Raw genomic sequence first — 17,338 nt, forward strand, 5'->3', positions numbered from 1 at the left:
AAGGTCAAGTTATGCGTCCCCGCTCGCTTAACCCGGAAGCCAGCTGCACCAATGTGTCTGAGGAAACACAGTTCAACTGACAACCGAATTCAGTTTGCATGCGTCCAGCCCGCCACAAGGAGTCTCTAGAGCGTGATGTAGTCAAGTAAAGCCCCCCCGGCCAAAACCTCCGAACCCGGATGACGCAGGGTCAATTGTGCACCAGGGTCTGTAGTGACGCCTCAAGCACTGCGGTGCAGTGCCTTAGACCACTGCTCCACTCGGGAGGCCCTATGTATAGGATTTTATATTGCAGCTCATGAAACATGGAACCAACACTTTACATGTTGCGTTTATATTTTTGTTCAGTGGGGGGATGAATGATTACTTTTTCAGATGAATGGGGACGTCTGGGAATAAAAGGGGATTTGTGGGGACTAATGGGGACTAGTATGGACACGTAGAGTTTTGTAGGGACACGAGGCTCACCAGCTCCTTCGGCCTCATGTTGTACAGGATTCTCTCAGCGTTCTCACTGTCATGGCGACTCTCCATGATAGCCAGCAACAGCTTGGAGGCATTGTTCTGAGAGAAAGGGAGAAATAAGTTTCCATGATATTAACCCATTATGCCCTTGTAATGAGATACGTCTAAAATTAAAGATCAAATCCTTTGAGATGTTTCTGTTCCTCCTTCCAAATAAAACAGACAGAATCCAAAAAGGCTTAGGGGGGAAATGCACTCTGCAGATATTTGCTTTGGCACCTAAGGTGCTAGTTTAGGAGAGATTAATGAGTTGTCCAGATATCAAAAGCAGCAGCACACGGTTTTTAAGTTCCACTCGGGGTTTAGTAGTTATTAGAGTACAGGGTAAAGTTGATTTACTACTAGTACAGTAGGCCTAGTGTGGAGACCCAGGCTGCTTCCAAAATGGCACCCTATTCCCTATATTGTACACTAATCTGGTCAAAAGTACCGATCTACATAGAGAATAAGATTCCATTTCAGACGCAGACCTAATGAGAAGGAGGCCTCACCTTGAGTTCCAGCACCAGGTCCATCCTCTTCTTCCCCAGTGGGTTGATGTCATTCAGGATCAGAGCGATGATGATGTCAATGCCGTTGGACTCATGGGTGGCTATGCAGTTCTGCAAGGAAACAAGAACTTGGGTCAATTTTCTAAAGGGACTGAGGAGGACAACACTAGATCAAGAACTACGCGTGTCAGGACCCTCTCAATCCACCCAATGACAGTAGAAGTAGTATGGATGGCAATGGACCCAGGACAGGAGTCCATAACTGGTTCCTATGGTATGCACATGTGCTTGTAGCTAGTTCTTATGGCAGGGTTCTCCAACTGGCGGCCCTTGGACCAAAGGTGGTTTTATTTCACCCCCACAGTTTTCTGAGCAAAAATGATAAAAATACATTGTTTTTTAAAATCTTTGGACATAAAAAAAACTAAGAACATCAGGAAATCAGCTCCAAGTGATTTTATTTGGGGAAATCTGTTCCCAAGTATTTCCAAGCATAATAGACAAGTGATCATATACAAATGTAAGCAACATTTGAACTTATGATGTTTAGTCAAATATTATATATTTTTGGGCTTCTTGCGGTCAATTTACAGTCTACAAATCATTTGAAAAAGAAAAATCAAGAAAAAGATCGGCCCGCGGCTGAATCTAGTTGATGATCCCTGTCTTATGGGATGGACCCACACTCTCTGCTTGTAGTTCTAATGAGAACATGACAAAGGCCCATAGCTAATTAGTTCAAATGACAAGGGCAGTTAGCTAGTAGTAGTTCTAAAGGCAAAGACACATCCCAGTACCTGGTTCTCATGGCAGGGTCCCTGGCAGTACTCTGTCAGGCTCTCTACTGTCTGGTTGATGAGAGCCACGTTCTTCTCATTGATGTAGAGTCCTAGTAGCCCCAGGCCTCCCGTGGTGCTGCCACAGATACAGTCCAGGAACTGCAGCGTCTCACACACCAGGTTATAGTTGTTCTTGTTGTTCTGACACCGAAGGAAGTTCTGGAGAGGAACGAGGCAAGTGTGAGGGAATGGAAAGGGCAGGAAACAAGAGAATGCAAAGTCAATATATTTTATACACACTATGTTCTAGTTCACAGGAAAACAATCCCACTTGACATTGTGTATTGAATTTTTCATTTTTATTTATTTAACCTTCATATAACCAGGCAAGTCAGTTAAGAACAAATTCTCATTTACAATGACGGCCTACCCCGGCCAAACCCGGACGACGCTGGGCCAATTTTACGCCGCCCTATGGGACTCCAAATCACGGCCAAATCCAAATGTGATGCAGCCTGGATTCGAACCAGGGACTGCAGTGATGCCTCTTGCACTGAGATGCAGTGCCTTAGACCGCTGCGTCACTCAGGAGCCGAAAGGGAAATATGCATTGAAAGTGTGACACTGAACTGAAAAGGGTTTCAGGTAACATGAAAATGAGGACAGGGTGACCCCGACTCCTTAGAGTCCACAGAGAACATCTGTGCATGAGTCACTGGGTAATCAGGGCCATTGTGTTGAGTTAACTGTTAGATCAGAGATGTGATAGCCAGGCCTTCACTGAATATAACCATCTATCTCATTACTCCTGATGATCCTCCCACCACCTTTGGCCCATGGGAGATGACGCATATCAGTTCAGAGAGTGAATACACAGCAGCAGCCCACATAGACTTCGAGGTCGACCGATTATGATTTTTCAACGCTGATACAAATACCGATTATTGGAGGGCCAAAAAAAAGACGCTACCGATTAAATCTGCTGATTTTGATATATATACCTGTATTTGTATTAATGACAATTACAACAATACTGAATAAACACTTATTTTAACTTAATATAATACATAAATAAAATCAATTTAGTCTCAAATAAATAATGAAACATGTTCAATTCGGTTGAAATAATGCAAAAACACAGTGTTGGAGAATAAAGTAAAAGTGCAATATGTGCCATGTAAAAAAGCAAACGTTTAAGTTTCTTGCTCAGAAAATGAGAAATAATATGAAAGCTGGTGGTTCCTTTTAACATGAGTCTTCAATATTCCCAGTTAAGAAGTTTTAGGGTGGAGTAATTATAGGAATTATAGGACGACTTCTCTCTATACCATTTGTATTTAATTTACCTTGGACTATTGGATGTTCTTATAGGCACTATAGTATTACCAGCCTAATCCCGGGAGTTGATAGGCTTGAAGTCATAAACAGCGCTGTGCTTCAAGCATTGCGAAGAGCTGCTGGCAAACGCAGGAAAGTGCTGTTTGAATGAATGCTTACGAGCCTGCTGCTGCCTACCACTGCTCAGTCAGACTGCTCTATCAAATATCAAATCATAGACTTAATTATAATAAACACACAGAAATACGAGCCTTAGAGGTCATTAATATGGTCAAATCCGGAAACTATAAATCATCACCTGTTTGGCGAAGAAGGCTGCGATTCGATGATAAATTAACAGGCACCGCATTGATTATATGCAGCGCAGGACAAGCTAGTTAAACTAGTAATATCATCAACCATGTGTAGTTAACTTCTCTAGGGTAGGGGGCAGCATTTGGAATTTTGGATGAAAAACATGCCCAAATTAAACTTCCTTCTACTCAGGCCCAGAAGATAGGATATGCATATAATTAGTATATTTGGATAGAAAACACTCTAAAGTTTCCAAAATTGTTTAAATAATGTCTGTGAGTATAACAGAAATGATTTGGCAGGCAAAAACCTGAAAAAAATCCTATCAGGAAGTAGGATTATTTTGGTTGGTAGTTTTCTATTCAATGCCATTACAGTATCCATTGACTTAGGACAGTTCCTATGCCTTCCACTAGATGTCAACAGTCTTTAGAAATTGTTTCAGGCTTGTATTCTGAAAAATGAGTGACTAAGAGCAGTCTGAATGGACCCTGCCGTGTCACAGAGCTTTTTCATGCGCACGACCAGAGAGAGTGCCTTTCTTGTTTACCTTTTATATTGACGACGTTATTGTCCGGTTGAAATATTATCGATTATTTAGGCTAAAAACAACCTGATGATTGAATATAAAAATCGTTTGACATGTTTCTATGAACTTTATGGATACAATTTTGATTTTTTTGTCTGCCTGTTGTGACTGCTGGATTACTGAAGAAAACATCTGAAAAAAACAGAGGTTTTCGGATATAAAGAGAGACTTTATCGAACAAAAGGAACATTTATTGAATAAAGGAATGTCTTCTGAGTGCAAACATATGAAGATCATCAAAGGTAAGTGATTAATTTTATCTCTATTTCTGACTTGTGTAAATCTTCTACTTGGCTGGTTACTGTTTGAAATTATTTGTCTGCTGGGCTATGTTATCAAATAATTGTAAGGTATGCTTTCGCCGTAAAGCATTTTTTAAATCATACACCGTGGTTGGATTCACAAGAAGTTAATCTTTAAACCTATGTTTAATAGTTGTATCTTTTCTGAATTTTTATAATGAGTATTTCTGTATTTGAATTTGGTGCTCTGCAATCTCACTGGATGTTGGCCAGGTGGGCTAGCATCCCACATACCCTAGAGAGGTTAACTAGTGATTATGTTAAGATTCATTGTTTTTTATAAGATAAGTTTAATGCTAGCTAGCAACTTACCTTCGCTCCTTGCTGCACTCGCGTAACATGTGGTCAGCCTGCCACGCAGTCTCCTCGTGGAGTGCAATGTAATCGGCCATAATCGACTTCCAAATATGCCGATTACCGATTTGAATGAAAACTTGAAATTGGCCCTAATTAACACAGACCATACACAGGAGCAGGAGACCAGCAGATAACCTGAAGACTGAGCTGTAGTGATTTTCAACAGGGCCAATTACCTGCTCAATGGAGGGTACATCCAGCGATTGACTAACCACCCTACGTAGTAGGAAATTCTAAGCAAACAAAGTAATGATTAACGCAAAACTGTCCATAAAAAAAGGTAAGTAAAGTAGGAACCGGCAAGTTGCATGCCCTCAGCACCTCCATCTTACGTAAGGTATAAATAAGACTAAAGAGGCAGTGTCTGAGGGCTGGCTTCCCCTGGTGTTGGGCTGGCTGACTGACCTGCAGGTCTCGGTTGTGGTTCTCACAGAGCAACTGGAGGAAGCGCAGGATTGGCTGCATGATGACGATGATAAAGCTCATCTCTCCATCGTCCTGGCCCTTGTCCCCGGTGCTGGGTGTGCCATCAGCCGTAGAGAAGTGGTCATCAGGGTCCGCCTCACGGCGGTATGAGTTGAAGGCTTTTTTAGTGGCCGACGAGGCCTCCAGCAGCTGCTCTCTCGCCTCATCTGTCACCAGTACCGCTGAGTCTTTGGCTGCAGAGACACAGGGAGGGGAGGGGAGGTCAACAGAACCAGCCCACAAAGTTTATAAATCATCACAAAACTAGGTACTGGGGTAAAAATAAATACTTCTTCATGGCAGTTATTTTTTTTATTGCTAACGTGTTCAGAGAGAAGTTGACCTTAGATAAGTGTCTATGTGTAACTTCCTACTCCAATACAAAACCCATTAACAGCTGATATGAGACAGCCATTTTGATTTTGGTTGACCTCTGACCTTTCTTGCGGACGGGCACATCCTTGTCGGGGGCGTCGTCATCTCTCTTCCTGTTGCCGAGGTCGCTGGTGTTGACCGTCACCGTGGCTTTAATCTCCAGCTGGGCAAGCTTCATCCGGTCATAGAACACACGGAAAAACTTCTCGGACTTCTTGTCCTCCGTCAGACGGCAGATGAAGGAACGCTAGCACAAAAGGAAAACAAAAAGGTATAGGGAAGTAACATTAATTACAATTAAAGATTAGGAATGTTATTTCACGCCACATGCTTGTGTATTCTTGTGTGTAGCCTACTTTACCAAATTAATTACAACAGACATGGTTGAAGTCTCAGTTGGTTACGTGGAGGAAAGTGTTCACAACACCAGTTGTGGGTTTGATTCCCGAATAGAGAAATAAATGTGATAACTGTAAGACAGCTTTGGATAAAAGCATATGCTAAATGACCATTGGTCAAAACACAGAGGTTCAGGTAATTGATCTAATGGATCAAAATAAGACAGGCCTGCTCTGTTGTGTTTACAGTAGCACTAAGTACATATCATCAACACATACACACTCTGCAGCACATACTTCAGAAAAGGGAAATTTAAGTCATGTACATAGGTACTTTAACACTGAATACTACCATTGAGATGGTAATGGACCTAAAGCCACCTACGTAGTCACCTGTTTTTTTTCTCCACACGCCATTTAAAGTCATGAGAAGACTGGTCGAAAACGCATCGTTTTTTACCCTATTCTACTGTGCAAACAGTCAATGACAACACATGGGATTGAAGACCGGAATTCTTTATTTCTCTCTCTCTTTATTGCTGTGTGCCCCATGCATGCAGAAAATCATTAGACCACGACCATAGTCAGCCTCAGCCTGTTATTTGGTCAGTCTACTGGGAGAGGGAGGAGACTGCAAACCAATGGCAGAACAGGCCAGGTCACACTGCTTAGGGTGAAAAATGACACGAGTGGGTGAAGCCTGCCCTACTTACACAGATAGAGAGAGGGGGAGAGGGTGGAGGGAGAGAGGAAGGGAAGGAGGGAGGGAGACAGAAACACAGGGAGAGGAAAAAGGGAGCAAGGAAGAAAATAAGAAAAAAGGTGACACTTTACTTGATACCCAGCGACATGTTACGACAGTCATACATGTCATAATAAGGCATAACAGCTGACATAACCCATTATAATATGGTCCTAACACTGTCATGACATATTTAGACCTGTTGTGATGAATATTGTGTTACATTATTGCTGGTTATGACACCTACAGTGGGGCAAAAAAGTATTTAGTCAGCAACCAATTGTGCAAGTTCTCCCACTTAAAAAGATGAGAGAGTCCTGTAATTGTCATCATAGGTACACTTCAACTATGACAGACAAAATGAGAAGAAAAAAATCCAGAAAATCACATTGTAGGATTTTTTATGAATTTCTTTGCAAATTATGGTGGAAAATAAGTATTTGGTCAATAACAAAAGTTTATCTCAATACTTTGTTATATACCCTTTGTTGGCAATGACAGAGGTCAAACGTTTTCTGTAAGTCTTCACAAGGTTTTCACACACTGTTGCTGGTATTTTGGCCCATTCCTCCATGCAGATCTCCTCTAGAGCAGTGATGTTTTGGGGCTGTTGCTGGGCAACACGGACTTTCAACTCCCTCCAAAGATTTTCTATGGGGTCGAGATCTGGAGACTGGCTAGGCCACCGCAGGACTTTGAAATGCTTCTTACGAAGCCACTCCCTTGTTGCCCGTGCGGTGTGTTTGGGATCATTGTCATGCTGAAAGAACCAGCCACGTTTCATCTTCAATGCCCTTGCTGATGGGAGGTTTTCACTCAAAATCTCACAATACATTGCCCTATTCATTCTTTCCTTTACACGGATCAGTCGTCCTGGTCCCTTTGCAGAAAAACAGCCCCAAAGCATGATGTTTCCACCCCCATGCTTCACAGTAGGTATGGTGTTATTTGGATGCAACTCAGCATTCTTTGTCCTCCAAACACGACAAGTTGAGTTTTTACCAAAAAGTTATATTTTGGTTTCATCTGACCATATGACATTCTCCCAATCTTCTTCTGGATCATCCAAATGCTCTCTAGCAAACTTCAGACGGGCCTGGACATGTACTGGCTTAAGCAGGGGGACACGTCTGGCACTGCAGGATTTGAGTCCCTGGCGGCGTAGTGTGTTACTGATGGTAGGCTTTGTTACTTTGGTCCCAGCTCTCTGCAGGTCATTCACTAGGTCCCCCCGTGTGGTTCTGGGATTTTTGCTCACCGTTCTTGTGATCATTTTGACCCCACGGGGTGAGATCTTGCATGGAGTCCCAGATCGAGAGAGATTATCAGTTGTCTTGTATGTCTTCCATTTCCTAATAATTGCTCCCACAGTTGATTTCTTCAAACCAAGCTGCTTACCTATTGCAGATTCAGTCTTCCCAGCCTGGTGCAGGTCTACAATTTTGTTTCTGGTGTCCTTTGACAGCTCTTTGGTCTTGGCCATAGTGGAGTTTGGAGTGTGACTGTTTGAGGTTGTGGACAGGTGTCTTTTATACTGATAACAAGTTCAAACAGGTGCCATTAATACAGGTAACGAGTGGAGGACAGAGGAGCCTCTTAAAGAAGAAGTTACAGGTCTGTGAGAGCCAGAAATCTTGCTTGTTTGTAGGTGACCGAATACTTATTTTCCACCATAATTTGCAAATAAATTAATAAAAAACCCTACAGTGTGATTTTCTGGATTATCTTTCCTCATTTTGTTTGTCTTAGTTGAAGTGTACCTATGATGAAAATTACATATTTTTAAGTCAGAGAACTTGCACAATTGGTGGCTGACTAAATACTTTTTTTGCCCCACTGTACATAAGTGTCAAACCCAAAGAACCTACCACATTCCATGACACCATAGCCTACATGTCAACAGTGTGTTTATGATTAAAAATCAACAACAATTGGATCATGTTCAATTGTCATTGTAATTGCACACGCATTGATGTCAGACATGCACCTACCCCAATGCTCTGTTGCTGATGACTGGGGTGAATGTAGGAGCAGATTTCAGGAGCAGGACAAGACACCCTCTTTTTGACAGATGACTGATCTGAGGGCATGAATGTGATAGACCTATCTAGCTTATATGATTACAATGGTCATAATGCTTCTTGACAGTGTCATAGTGTTATTTCAAATGATGATGATGAAATGACGAAAAAATTATATTACTAAAGATTTCATTTCTACATCAAAGGATTTAAGAAACAAACTTTGAAACGAAAGGAAACTTCTAGGCAGGGAATAAAATAGTTTGAATAATAATGTGGGTTTTGACACTTATGTAGGCGTCGTAACCAGACATAAAATAACGCAATATATGTGTGGCAACGGGTGTAAATATATGGGTCATGACAGTGTTATAACCATATTATGACAGGTTATGTCAGCTGTTATGACATTGTCATAATATGTTATGACACAGTGTCAAAAGTAAAGTGTTACAAGAAAAAATATGAGAAATGGAAAAAGGAGTAAAAGAGGTAGGGAGAGATGGAGGGAGAAAGTGAGGGGGAGAAAATGTTATCAGCTGGTATCTAGGCCAGTTCTGAAAGCTTGTTGCATAACTAGACTTATTTCCAGGTTAGGTGTAAACTTTGATAAACTGGGGTAGTGTGTGTGTGTGCTTAAGGCCAGTTTAAACCTCTTAAGGATCTCTACAGATCATTGTCCCACCCTCGGGGCGGTTGAGCTAATGTGCGCTAATGCGATTAGCATGAGGTTGTAAGTAACAAGAACATTTCCCAGAACATAGACATATCTGATATGGGCAGAAAGCTTAAATTCTTGTTAATCTAACTGCACTGTCCAATTTACAGTAGCTATTACAGAGAAATAATACCATGCTATTGTTTGAGGAGAGTGCACAGTTATGAACTTGAAATGTTATTAATAAACTAATTAGGCACATTTGGGCAGTGTTGATACAGCATTTTTAACAGAAATGCAATGGTTCATTGGATCGGCCTCAAACTTTGCACATACACTGCTGCCATCTAGTGGCCAAAATCTAAATTGCGCCTGGGCTGGAATAATACATTATGGACATTCTCTTGCATTTACAAAAATACTAAAAACATTTTGTTTTTTCTTTGTATTATCTTTTACCAGATCTAATGTGTTATATTTTCATACATTAATTTCACATCTCCACAAACTTCAGTGTTTATTTTCAAATGGTATAATGAATATGCATATCATTGCTTCAGGTCCTGAGCTACAGGCAGTTAGATTTGGGTATGTCATTTTAGGCAAAAATTGAAAAAAGGGGCAGATCCTTACAGTGTGTGTGTGTGTGTGTGTGTGCGTGTGCATGGAGAAGCAGGATTGAAAAACAAATAGTTTTAATCAGTTTGAATAAAGTATAAAACAAAATGGACAAACTCCATTTTACAATGTTATTTGAAAAAAGAGATGTGGTATAGAAGGCTTGTTGGCAGGAGGACATTCACTACTTTACCAGTACAATGTTAGAAATGTGAAATGAATGAAACATGCCAATCCTCCTCGGTAAACAGCCCTGGGTCTGCTAACAACACAATTGTGGAGTACTATGTAGTCTGCAGTAATCATTTTCAAATCTGTGCCAAAAAATGTTTGTCAAATACATTGTCATAATGTAGATGATAATGAAGATGCAATAGGAATATCACGTTGGCAGTGTTTTCACATATTATTTGTAGCTCACAATGAATCTATGTGGTTGAAAAGATAGCATTTTCAGAGTTTCCAAGCCAACATTAAATAGTACATTGCTGACTTGCTAGCAAAACAACATCAAATCAAATTTATTTATATAGCCCTTCGTATATCAGCTGATGTCTCAAAGTGCTGTACTGAAACCCAGCCTAAAACCCCAAACAGCAAGCAATGCAGGTGTTGAAGCACGTTGGCTAGGAAAAACTCCCTAGAAAGGCCAAAACCTAGGAAGAAACCTAGAGAGGAACCAGGCTATGAAGGGTGGCCAGTCCTCTTCTGGCTGTGCCGGGTGGAGATTATAACCGAACATGGCCAAGATGTTCAAATGGTCATAAATCACCTGCATGGTCAAATAATAGGTCTGGGACAGGTAGCACATCCTATAGCACTTTCAGAAGTATTCACACCCTTTGACCTTTTCCACATTTTGTTGTGCTACAGGCTGAATTTAGAACGGATTCAATTGAGACTGTGTGCCACACAATACCCAAACATGTCAAAGTGGAATTTTGGTTCTTGAAATTTTAACAAAATTAATAAAAACATTTAAGGCTGAAATGTCTTAAGTATTCAATAAGCATTCAACCCCTTTTATGGCAAGCCTAAATACATTCAGGAGTAAAAATGTGCTTAACAAGTCGCATAATCATTTTAATGGACTCACTGTGTGCAATAATAGTGGGTAACATGATTTTTTACTCTGTACCCCACACATACAGATAATTGTACGGTCCCTCAGTCGATTAGTGAATTTCAAGCACAGATTCAACCACAGACCAGGGAGTTTTTCAATGCCACTCAAAAAACAAAACAAATAGACACTGAATATCACTTTGAGCATGGTGAAGTTATTAATTACGCTTTGGATGGTGTATTAATACACCCAGTCACTACAAAGATACAGGTGTCTTTCCTAACTCAGTTGCTGAAGAGGAAGGAAACCATGAAGCAAATGGTGACTTTAAAACAGTTAGAGTTGAATGGCTGGGATAGGAGAAAACTGAGGACGTATCAACAACATTGTAGTTACTCCACAATACTAACCTAAATGACAGACTGAAAAGAAGGAAGACTGTATAGAATAAAAATATTGAGTGGCCTAGTTACAGTTTTGACTTAAATCGGCTTAAAATCTAATGTCAAGACTTGAAAATGGCTGTCTAGCAATGATCAACAACCAACTTGACAGAGCTTGAAGAGTTTAAAAAGAATAATGGAACAAATATTGTACTAAGATCGTACCCAAAAAGACTCTGCATCTAATCTGTATCTAATCGCTGCCAAAGGTGATTGAATACTTATCTAATCAAGATTAGTGTAACATTTGAAATTCATCTTTAAAAAGTATTATTTTTCTTCCACTTTGAGATTAGAGTATTTTGTGTAGACCCCCCCCATTTAAATTTTTTATATATATATATAATCCATTTGAATCATAATTTGTAACAAAATGTGGAAAAAGTCAAGGGATGCAAATACTTTCTGAAGGCACTGTATAGCTTCACTTATTGTGAAAGTGATAACTCACTAGATTCTCACCAGCATCTTTCCTTAGTATCAAAATATAGCAGTTTGAACAAAGCAGTATTATGTTGTGTCATGATTAGAGACCTGCCCATCTTGTGATGAGTGATTTCTCCTTCTACCACCATCTATTCCAAATAAACAACGTTATTGTTGTGAATTTATGACCCTGGGCAACAGACTCCAAAGCCCCCAGCCTCACTCACCCCAACCCCCACCACTGTGCACTAGACCACTCGCAAATGTGGTGTGGTATGGGTTAGTATTCGCTCTATCCAGCAAGACCCAGTGCAATAGATAACTTGATGACAGAGTGGATAGTGCAGAGAGGTAGTGATTACCTGAACCTCACAACCTGGAAACCAACACAACACAGGGAGGGTGGGAGGGATGGGAGAGATGGGGGGCTGAAGTGTTCATGTCCGTCTTTCTCTCGCTCTCCCTCCATATCTCCTTCTCTCAGTAATAACGCATCTTCTCATCTCTCTTTCTTCCCCTCTCTCCCCATCTCCCTCTTTGCTCACATCACTCTTGTCCTCTGTTATTAGACAGCACGGGTGTGGGTGGGACCTTGGGGCCTGGGTGAAGGAGGAAGGGGCGGGAGAGGCTGCACCGCAGGGCTCTGACCAGAGACAACAGCTCGTCACAGCCCCCCCCCCCCCCTCCCTCTACCCCTGGAGTGCTGAAGGAATTACCTAACACACAGACAATGAACATACAGCCACACAAACAGGCACGCTTTGCGTGGCTACATCAAAACAGACCAGCTTTGGCGGACAGTGTGACATTTGCCGTGTTACGAGCACAGACACTTCTCTCACAAACTTTCAGAAATGTAATTGGTCACATACACATATTTAGCAGATGTTATTGTGGAGGTAGCGAAATGGTTGTGTTCCTAGCTCCAACAGTGCAGTAGTATCCTCTGTTCCTCTGGTGATTTAGAGATTAATCCAGGTCCTACAGTGCCTAGCTCCACTCCCACTCCCCAGGTGCTCTCATTTGTTGACTTCTGTAACCGTAAAAGCCTTGGTTTCATGCATGTTAACATTAGAAGCCTACTCCCTATGTTTGTTTTATTCACTGATTTAGCACACTCTGCCAACCCGGATGTCTTAGTCGTGTCTGAATCCTGGCTTAGGAAAACCACCAAAAACCTTGAAATCTTCATCGCTAACTATAACATTTTCCGCCAAGATAGAACTGCCAAAGGGGACGGTGTTGCAATCTACTGCAAAGATAGTAATACAGAACTCTGCAGGCTATCCAAGTCTGTACCCAAACAATTCGAGCTTCTACTTCTAAAAATTCACCTTTCCAGAAACAAGTCTCTCACTGTTGCCGCTTGCTATAGACCTCCCTCTGCCCCCATCTGTGCCCTCGATACCATATGTGAATTGACTGCCCCCCATCGATCTTCTGAGCTCGTGCTTCTAGGTGACCAAAACTGGGACATGCTTAACACCCCGGCCATCCTACAATCCAAGCTTGATGCCCTCAATCTCACACAAATGATCAATGAACCTACCAGGTACAACACCACATCTGTAAACACGGGCACCCTCATAGATGTCATCCTAACTAACTCAACCTCCAAATACACCTCTGCTGTTTTCAATCAAGATCTCAGCGATCACTGCCTCATTGCCTGCATCCGTAATGGGTCTGCGACCAAACGACCACCCCTCATCACTGTCAAACGCTCCCTGAAACACTTCTGCGAGCAGGCCTTTCTAATTGACCTGGCCAGGGTATCCTGGAATGACATTGGCCTCATCCCATCAGTAGATGATGCCTGGCTATTCTTTAAAAGTGCCTTCCTCAACATCTTAAATAAGCATGCCCTATTCAAAAAATGTAGAACTAGGAATATATATAGTCCTTGGTTCACTCCAGACCTATCTGCCCTTGACCAGCACAAAAACATCCTATGGCGTTCTGCATTAGCATCGAATAGCCCCCGTGATATGCAACTTTTCAGGGAAGTTAGGAACAAATATACACAGGCAGTTAAGAAAGCTAAGGCTAGCATTTTCAAACAGAAATTTGCATCCTGTAGTACTAACTCAAAAAAGTTCTGGGACACTGTAAAGTCCATGGAGAATAAGAGCACCTCCTTCCAGCTGCCCGCTGCTCTGAGGCTAGGAAACACTGTGACCACCGATAAACCCACTATAATTGAGAATTTCAATAAGCATCTCTCTACGGCTGGCCATGCTTTCCACCTGGCTACCCCTACCCCGGTCAACTGCCCGGCACCCAACAACCTGCCAAAGCCCCCACCATTTCTCCTTTACCCAAATCCATATAGCTGATGTTCTGAAAGAGCTGCAAAATCTGGACCCCTACAAATCAGCCGGGCTAGACATTCTGGACCCTCTCTTTCTAAAATGATCTGCCAAAATTGTTGCAACCCATTACTACCCATTACCTATTACTAGACTGTTCAAACTCTTTTTCGTATCATCTGAGACTCCCAAAGATTGGAAAGCTGCCGCGGTCATCCCCTTCTTCAAAGGGGGTGACACTCTAGACCCAAACTGCTACTGCTACAGACCTATATCTATCCTACCCTGTCTTTCTAAGGTCTTCGAAAGCCAAGTTAACAAACAGATGACTGACCATTTCGAATCCCACCGTACCTTCTCCGCTATGCAATCTGGTTTCAGAGCTGGTCATGGGTGCACCTCAGCCACGCTCAAGATCCTAAACGACATCATAACCGCCATCGATAAGAGACATTACTGTGCAGCCGTATTCATCGACCTGGACAAGGCTTTCGACTCTGTCAATCACCACATTATTATTGGCAGACTCGACATCCTTGGTTTCTCAAATGATTGCCTCGCCTGGTTTACCAACTACTTCTCTGATAGAGTTCAGCGTGTCAAATCGGAGGGCCTGTTGTCCGGACCTCTGGCAGTCTCTATGGGGGTGCCACAGGGTTCAATCCTCAGGTAGACTCTCTTCTCTGTATACATCAATGATGTTGCTCTTGCTGCTGGTGATTCTCTGGTACACCTCTACGCAGACGACACCATTCAGTATACTTCTGGCCCCTCTTTGGACACTGTGTTAACTAACCTCCAGGGGAGCTTCAATGCCATACAACTCTCCTTCCGTGGCCTCCAACTGCTCTTAAAATGCAGGAAAAACTAAATGCATGCTATTCAACCGATCACTGCTCGCACCTGCTCGCCTGTCCAGCATCACTACTCTGGACGGCTCTGACTTAGAATATGTGGACAACTACATATACCTAGGTGTCTGGTTAGACTGTAAACTCTCCTTCTAGACTCGCATTAAGCATCTCCAATCCAAAATTAAATCTAGAATTGGCTTCCTATATCGCAACAAGCCTCATGCTGCCAAACATACCCTCTATCCTACCCATCTTCGACTTCGGTGATGTCATCTATAAAGTAGCCTCCAACACTCTACTCAACAAACTGGATGCAGTCTATCACAGTGCCATCTGTTTTGTCACCAAAGCCCCATACACTACCCACCATTGCGACCTGTACGCTCTCGTTGGTTGGCCCTCGCTTCATACTCGTCGCCAAACCCACTGGCTACAGGTTATCTACAAGTCTCTGCTAGGTAAAGCCCCGCCTTATCTCAGCTCACTGGTCACCATAGCAGCACCCACTCGTAGCACACGCTCCAGCAGGTATATCTCACTGGTCACCCCCAAAGCAATTCCTCCTTTGGTCGTCTTTCCTTCCAGTTCTCTGCTGCCAATGACTGGAATGAACTGCAAAAATCTCTGAAGTTGGAGACTCATATCTCCCTCACTAGCTTTAAGCACCAGCTGCCAGAACAGCTCACATATAACTGCACCTGTACATAGCCCATCTGTAAACAGCCCATCTATCTACCGACCTCATCCCCATACAGTATTTATTTATTTATCTTGCTCCTTTGCACCCCAGTATTTCTACTTGCACATCTACCATTCCAGTGTTTAATTGCAATATTGTAATTACTTCGCCACCATGGCCTATTTATTGCCTTAACTCCCTTATCTTACCTCATTTGCACTCACTGTATATAGACTTTTTGTTTTCTTTTGTTCTACTGTATCATTGACTATGTTTTGTTTATTCCATGTGTAAGTCTGTGTTGTTGTATGTGTCGAATTGCTATGCTTCATCTTGGCCAGGTCGCAGTTGCACATGAGAACTTGTTCTCAACTAGCCTACCTGGTTAAATAAAGGTGAAAAAAATAACAAAAATATCTAACAATTCACAAAAATACACACAAATCAAAAAGTAAAATAATGGAATTAAGAACATTATTAATTACAACATTATTTAAACATTATTAAAGTGACAAGTGTCCCATTATTAAAGTGGCCAGTAATCCAAAGTCTATGTATATAGGGCAGTAGCCTCTAATGCGCATGGTTGCGTAGCCTGGTGGAAGCCGGCTACCGATGGCTATTTAACAATCTGATGGCCTTGAGATAGAAGCTGTTTTTCAGTCTCTCGGACCCAGCTTTGATGCATCTGCCTGACCTCGCCTTCTGGATGATAGCAGGGTGAACAGGACATGGCTCGGTGGTTGATGTCCTTGATGATATTTTTGGCCTTCCCGTTACATCGGGTGCAATTTCAGATCGTCAGTGATGTATACGTCGAGGAACTTTCCACGTCCACTGCGCTGCGCTGCCGTGCTCCTTCTGGTGTTTCCTGAAGTCCACGATCAGCTCCTTTGTTTTGTTAATGTTGAATGAGAGGTTATTTTCCTGGCACCACTCTCCCAGGGCCCTCACCTCCTTCCCATAGGCTGTCTCGTCATTGTTGGTAATCAGGCCTACTACTGTTGTGTCATCTGCAAACTTGATTGAGTTTAAGGAGTCCGTGGCCACGCAGTCATGGGTGAACAGGGAGTACAGGAGGGGGCTGAACACGCACCCTTGTGGCACCCCTGTGTTGATGATCAGCGAAGTGGAGGTGTTGTTTCCAGGAAGTCCAGGACTCAGTTACACAGGCCGGGGTTCAGATCCAGGGCCCCGAGTTTAATGATGAGCTTGGAGGGTACTATAGTGTTGAATGCTGAGCTATAGTCAATTAACAGCATTCTTACATTGGTATTGTTCTTGTCCAGATGGGATAGGGCAGTGTGATGGCAAGTGCATCGTCTGTGGATCTATTGGGGCAGTAAGCCAATTGAAGTGGATCTATGGTGTCAGATAAGGTTGAGGTGATATGATCCTTAACCAGACTCTCAAAGCACTTCATAATGACAGAAGTGAGCGCTACGGGGCGATAGTCATTTAGTTCAGTTAACGTCGCTTTCTTGGGTACAGGAACAATGGTGGACATCGTGATGCAAGTGGGGACAGAATATTGGGATAGGAAGAGATTGAATATGTCCGTAAACTCTCCAGCCAGCTGGTCTGCTCATGCTATGAGGATGGGGATAGGGATGCCGTCTGGGTCGGGAGCATTGCGAGGGTTAACACACTTAAATGTCTTACTCACGTG

General features: G+C 42.4%; 1 protein-coding gene across 3 annotated transcripts in view; it reads right to left on the reverse strand.

Annotated features, from left to right (window-relative positions):
* Positions 1-17,338, reverse strand: part of LOC109891193 (inositol 1,4,5-trisphosphate receptor type 1) — a 177,180-nt gene that overhangs the window by 42,264 nt on the left and 117,578 nt on the right. For all 3 annotated transcript variants that reach the window (XM_031825256.1, XM_031825258.1, XM_031825257.1), the window contains 5 exons: positions 5,579-5,762; positions 5,081-5,334; positions 1,814-2,014; positions 1,017-1,127; positions 469-564 (listed from right to left, as the gene is read on the reverse strand). In XM_031825256.1, the coding sequence (XP_031681116.1) occupies positions 469-564; positions 1,017-1,127; positions 1,814-2,014; positions 5,081-5,334; positions 5,579-5,762 (846 nt within the window). The remainder of the gene's footprint in view (positions 1-468; positions 565-1,016; positions 1,128-1,813; positions 2,015-5,080; positions 5,335-5,578; positions 5,763-17,338) is intronic.

This window comes from Oncorhynchus kisutch, linkage group LG5 (assembly GCF_002021735.2).
Source record: "Oncorhynchus kisutch isolate 150728-3 linkage group LG5, Okis_V2, whole genome shotgun sequence".
In the NCBI taxonomy this organism is placed as follows: domain Eukaryota; kingdom Metazoa; phylum Chordata; class Actinopteri; order Salmoniformes; family Salmonidae; genus Oncorhynchus; species Oncorhynchus kisutch.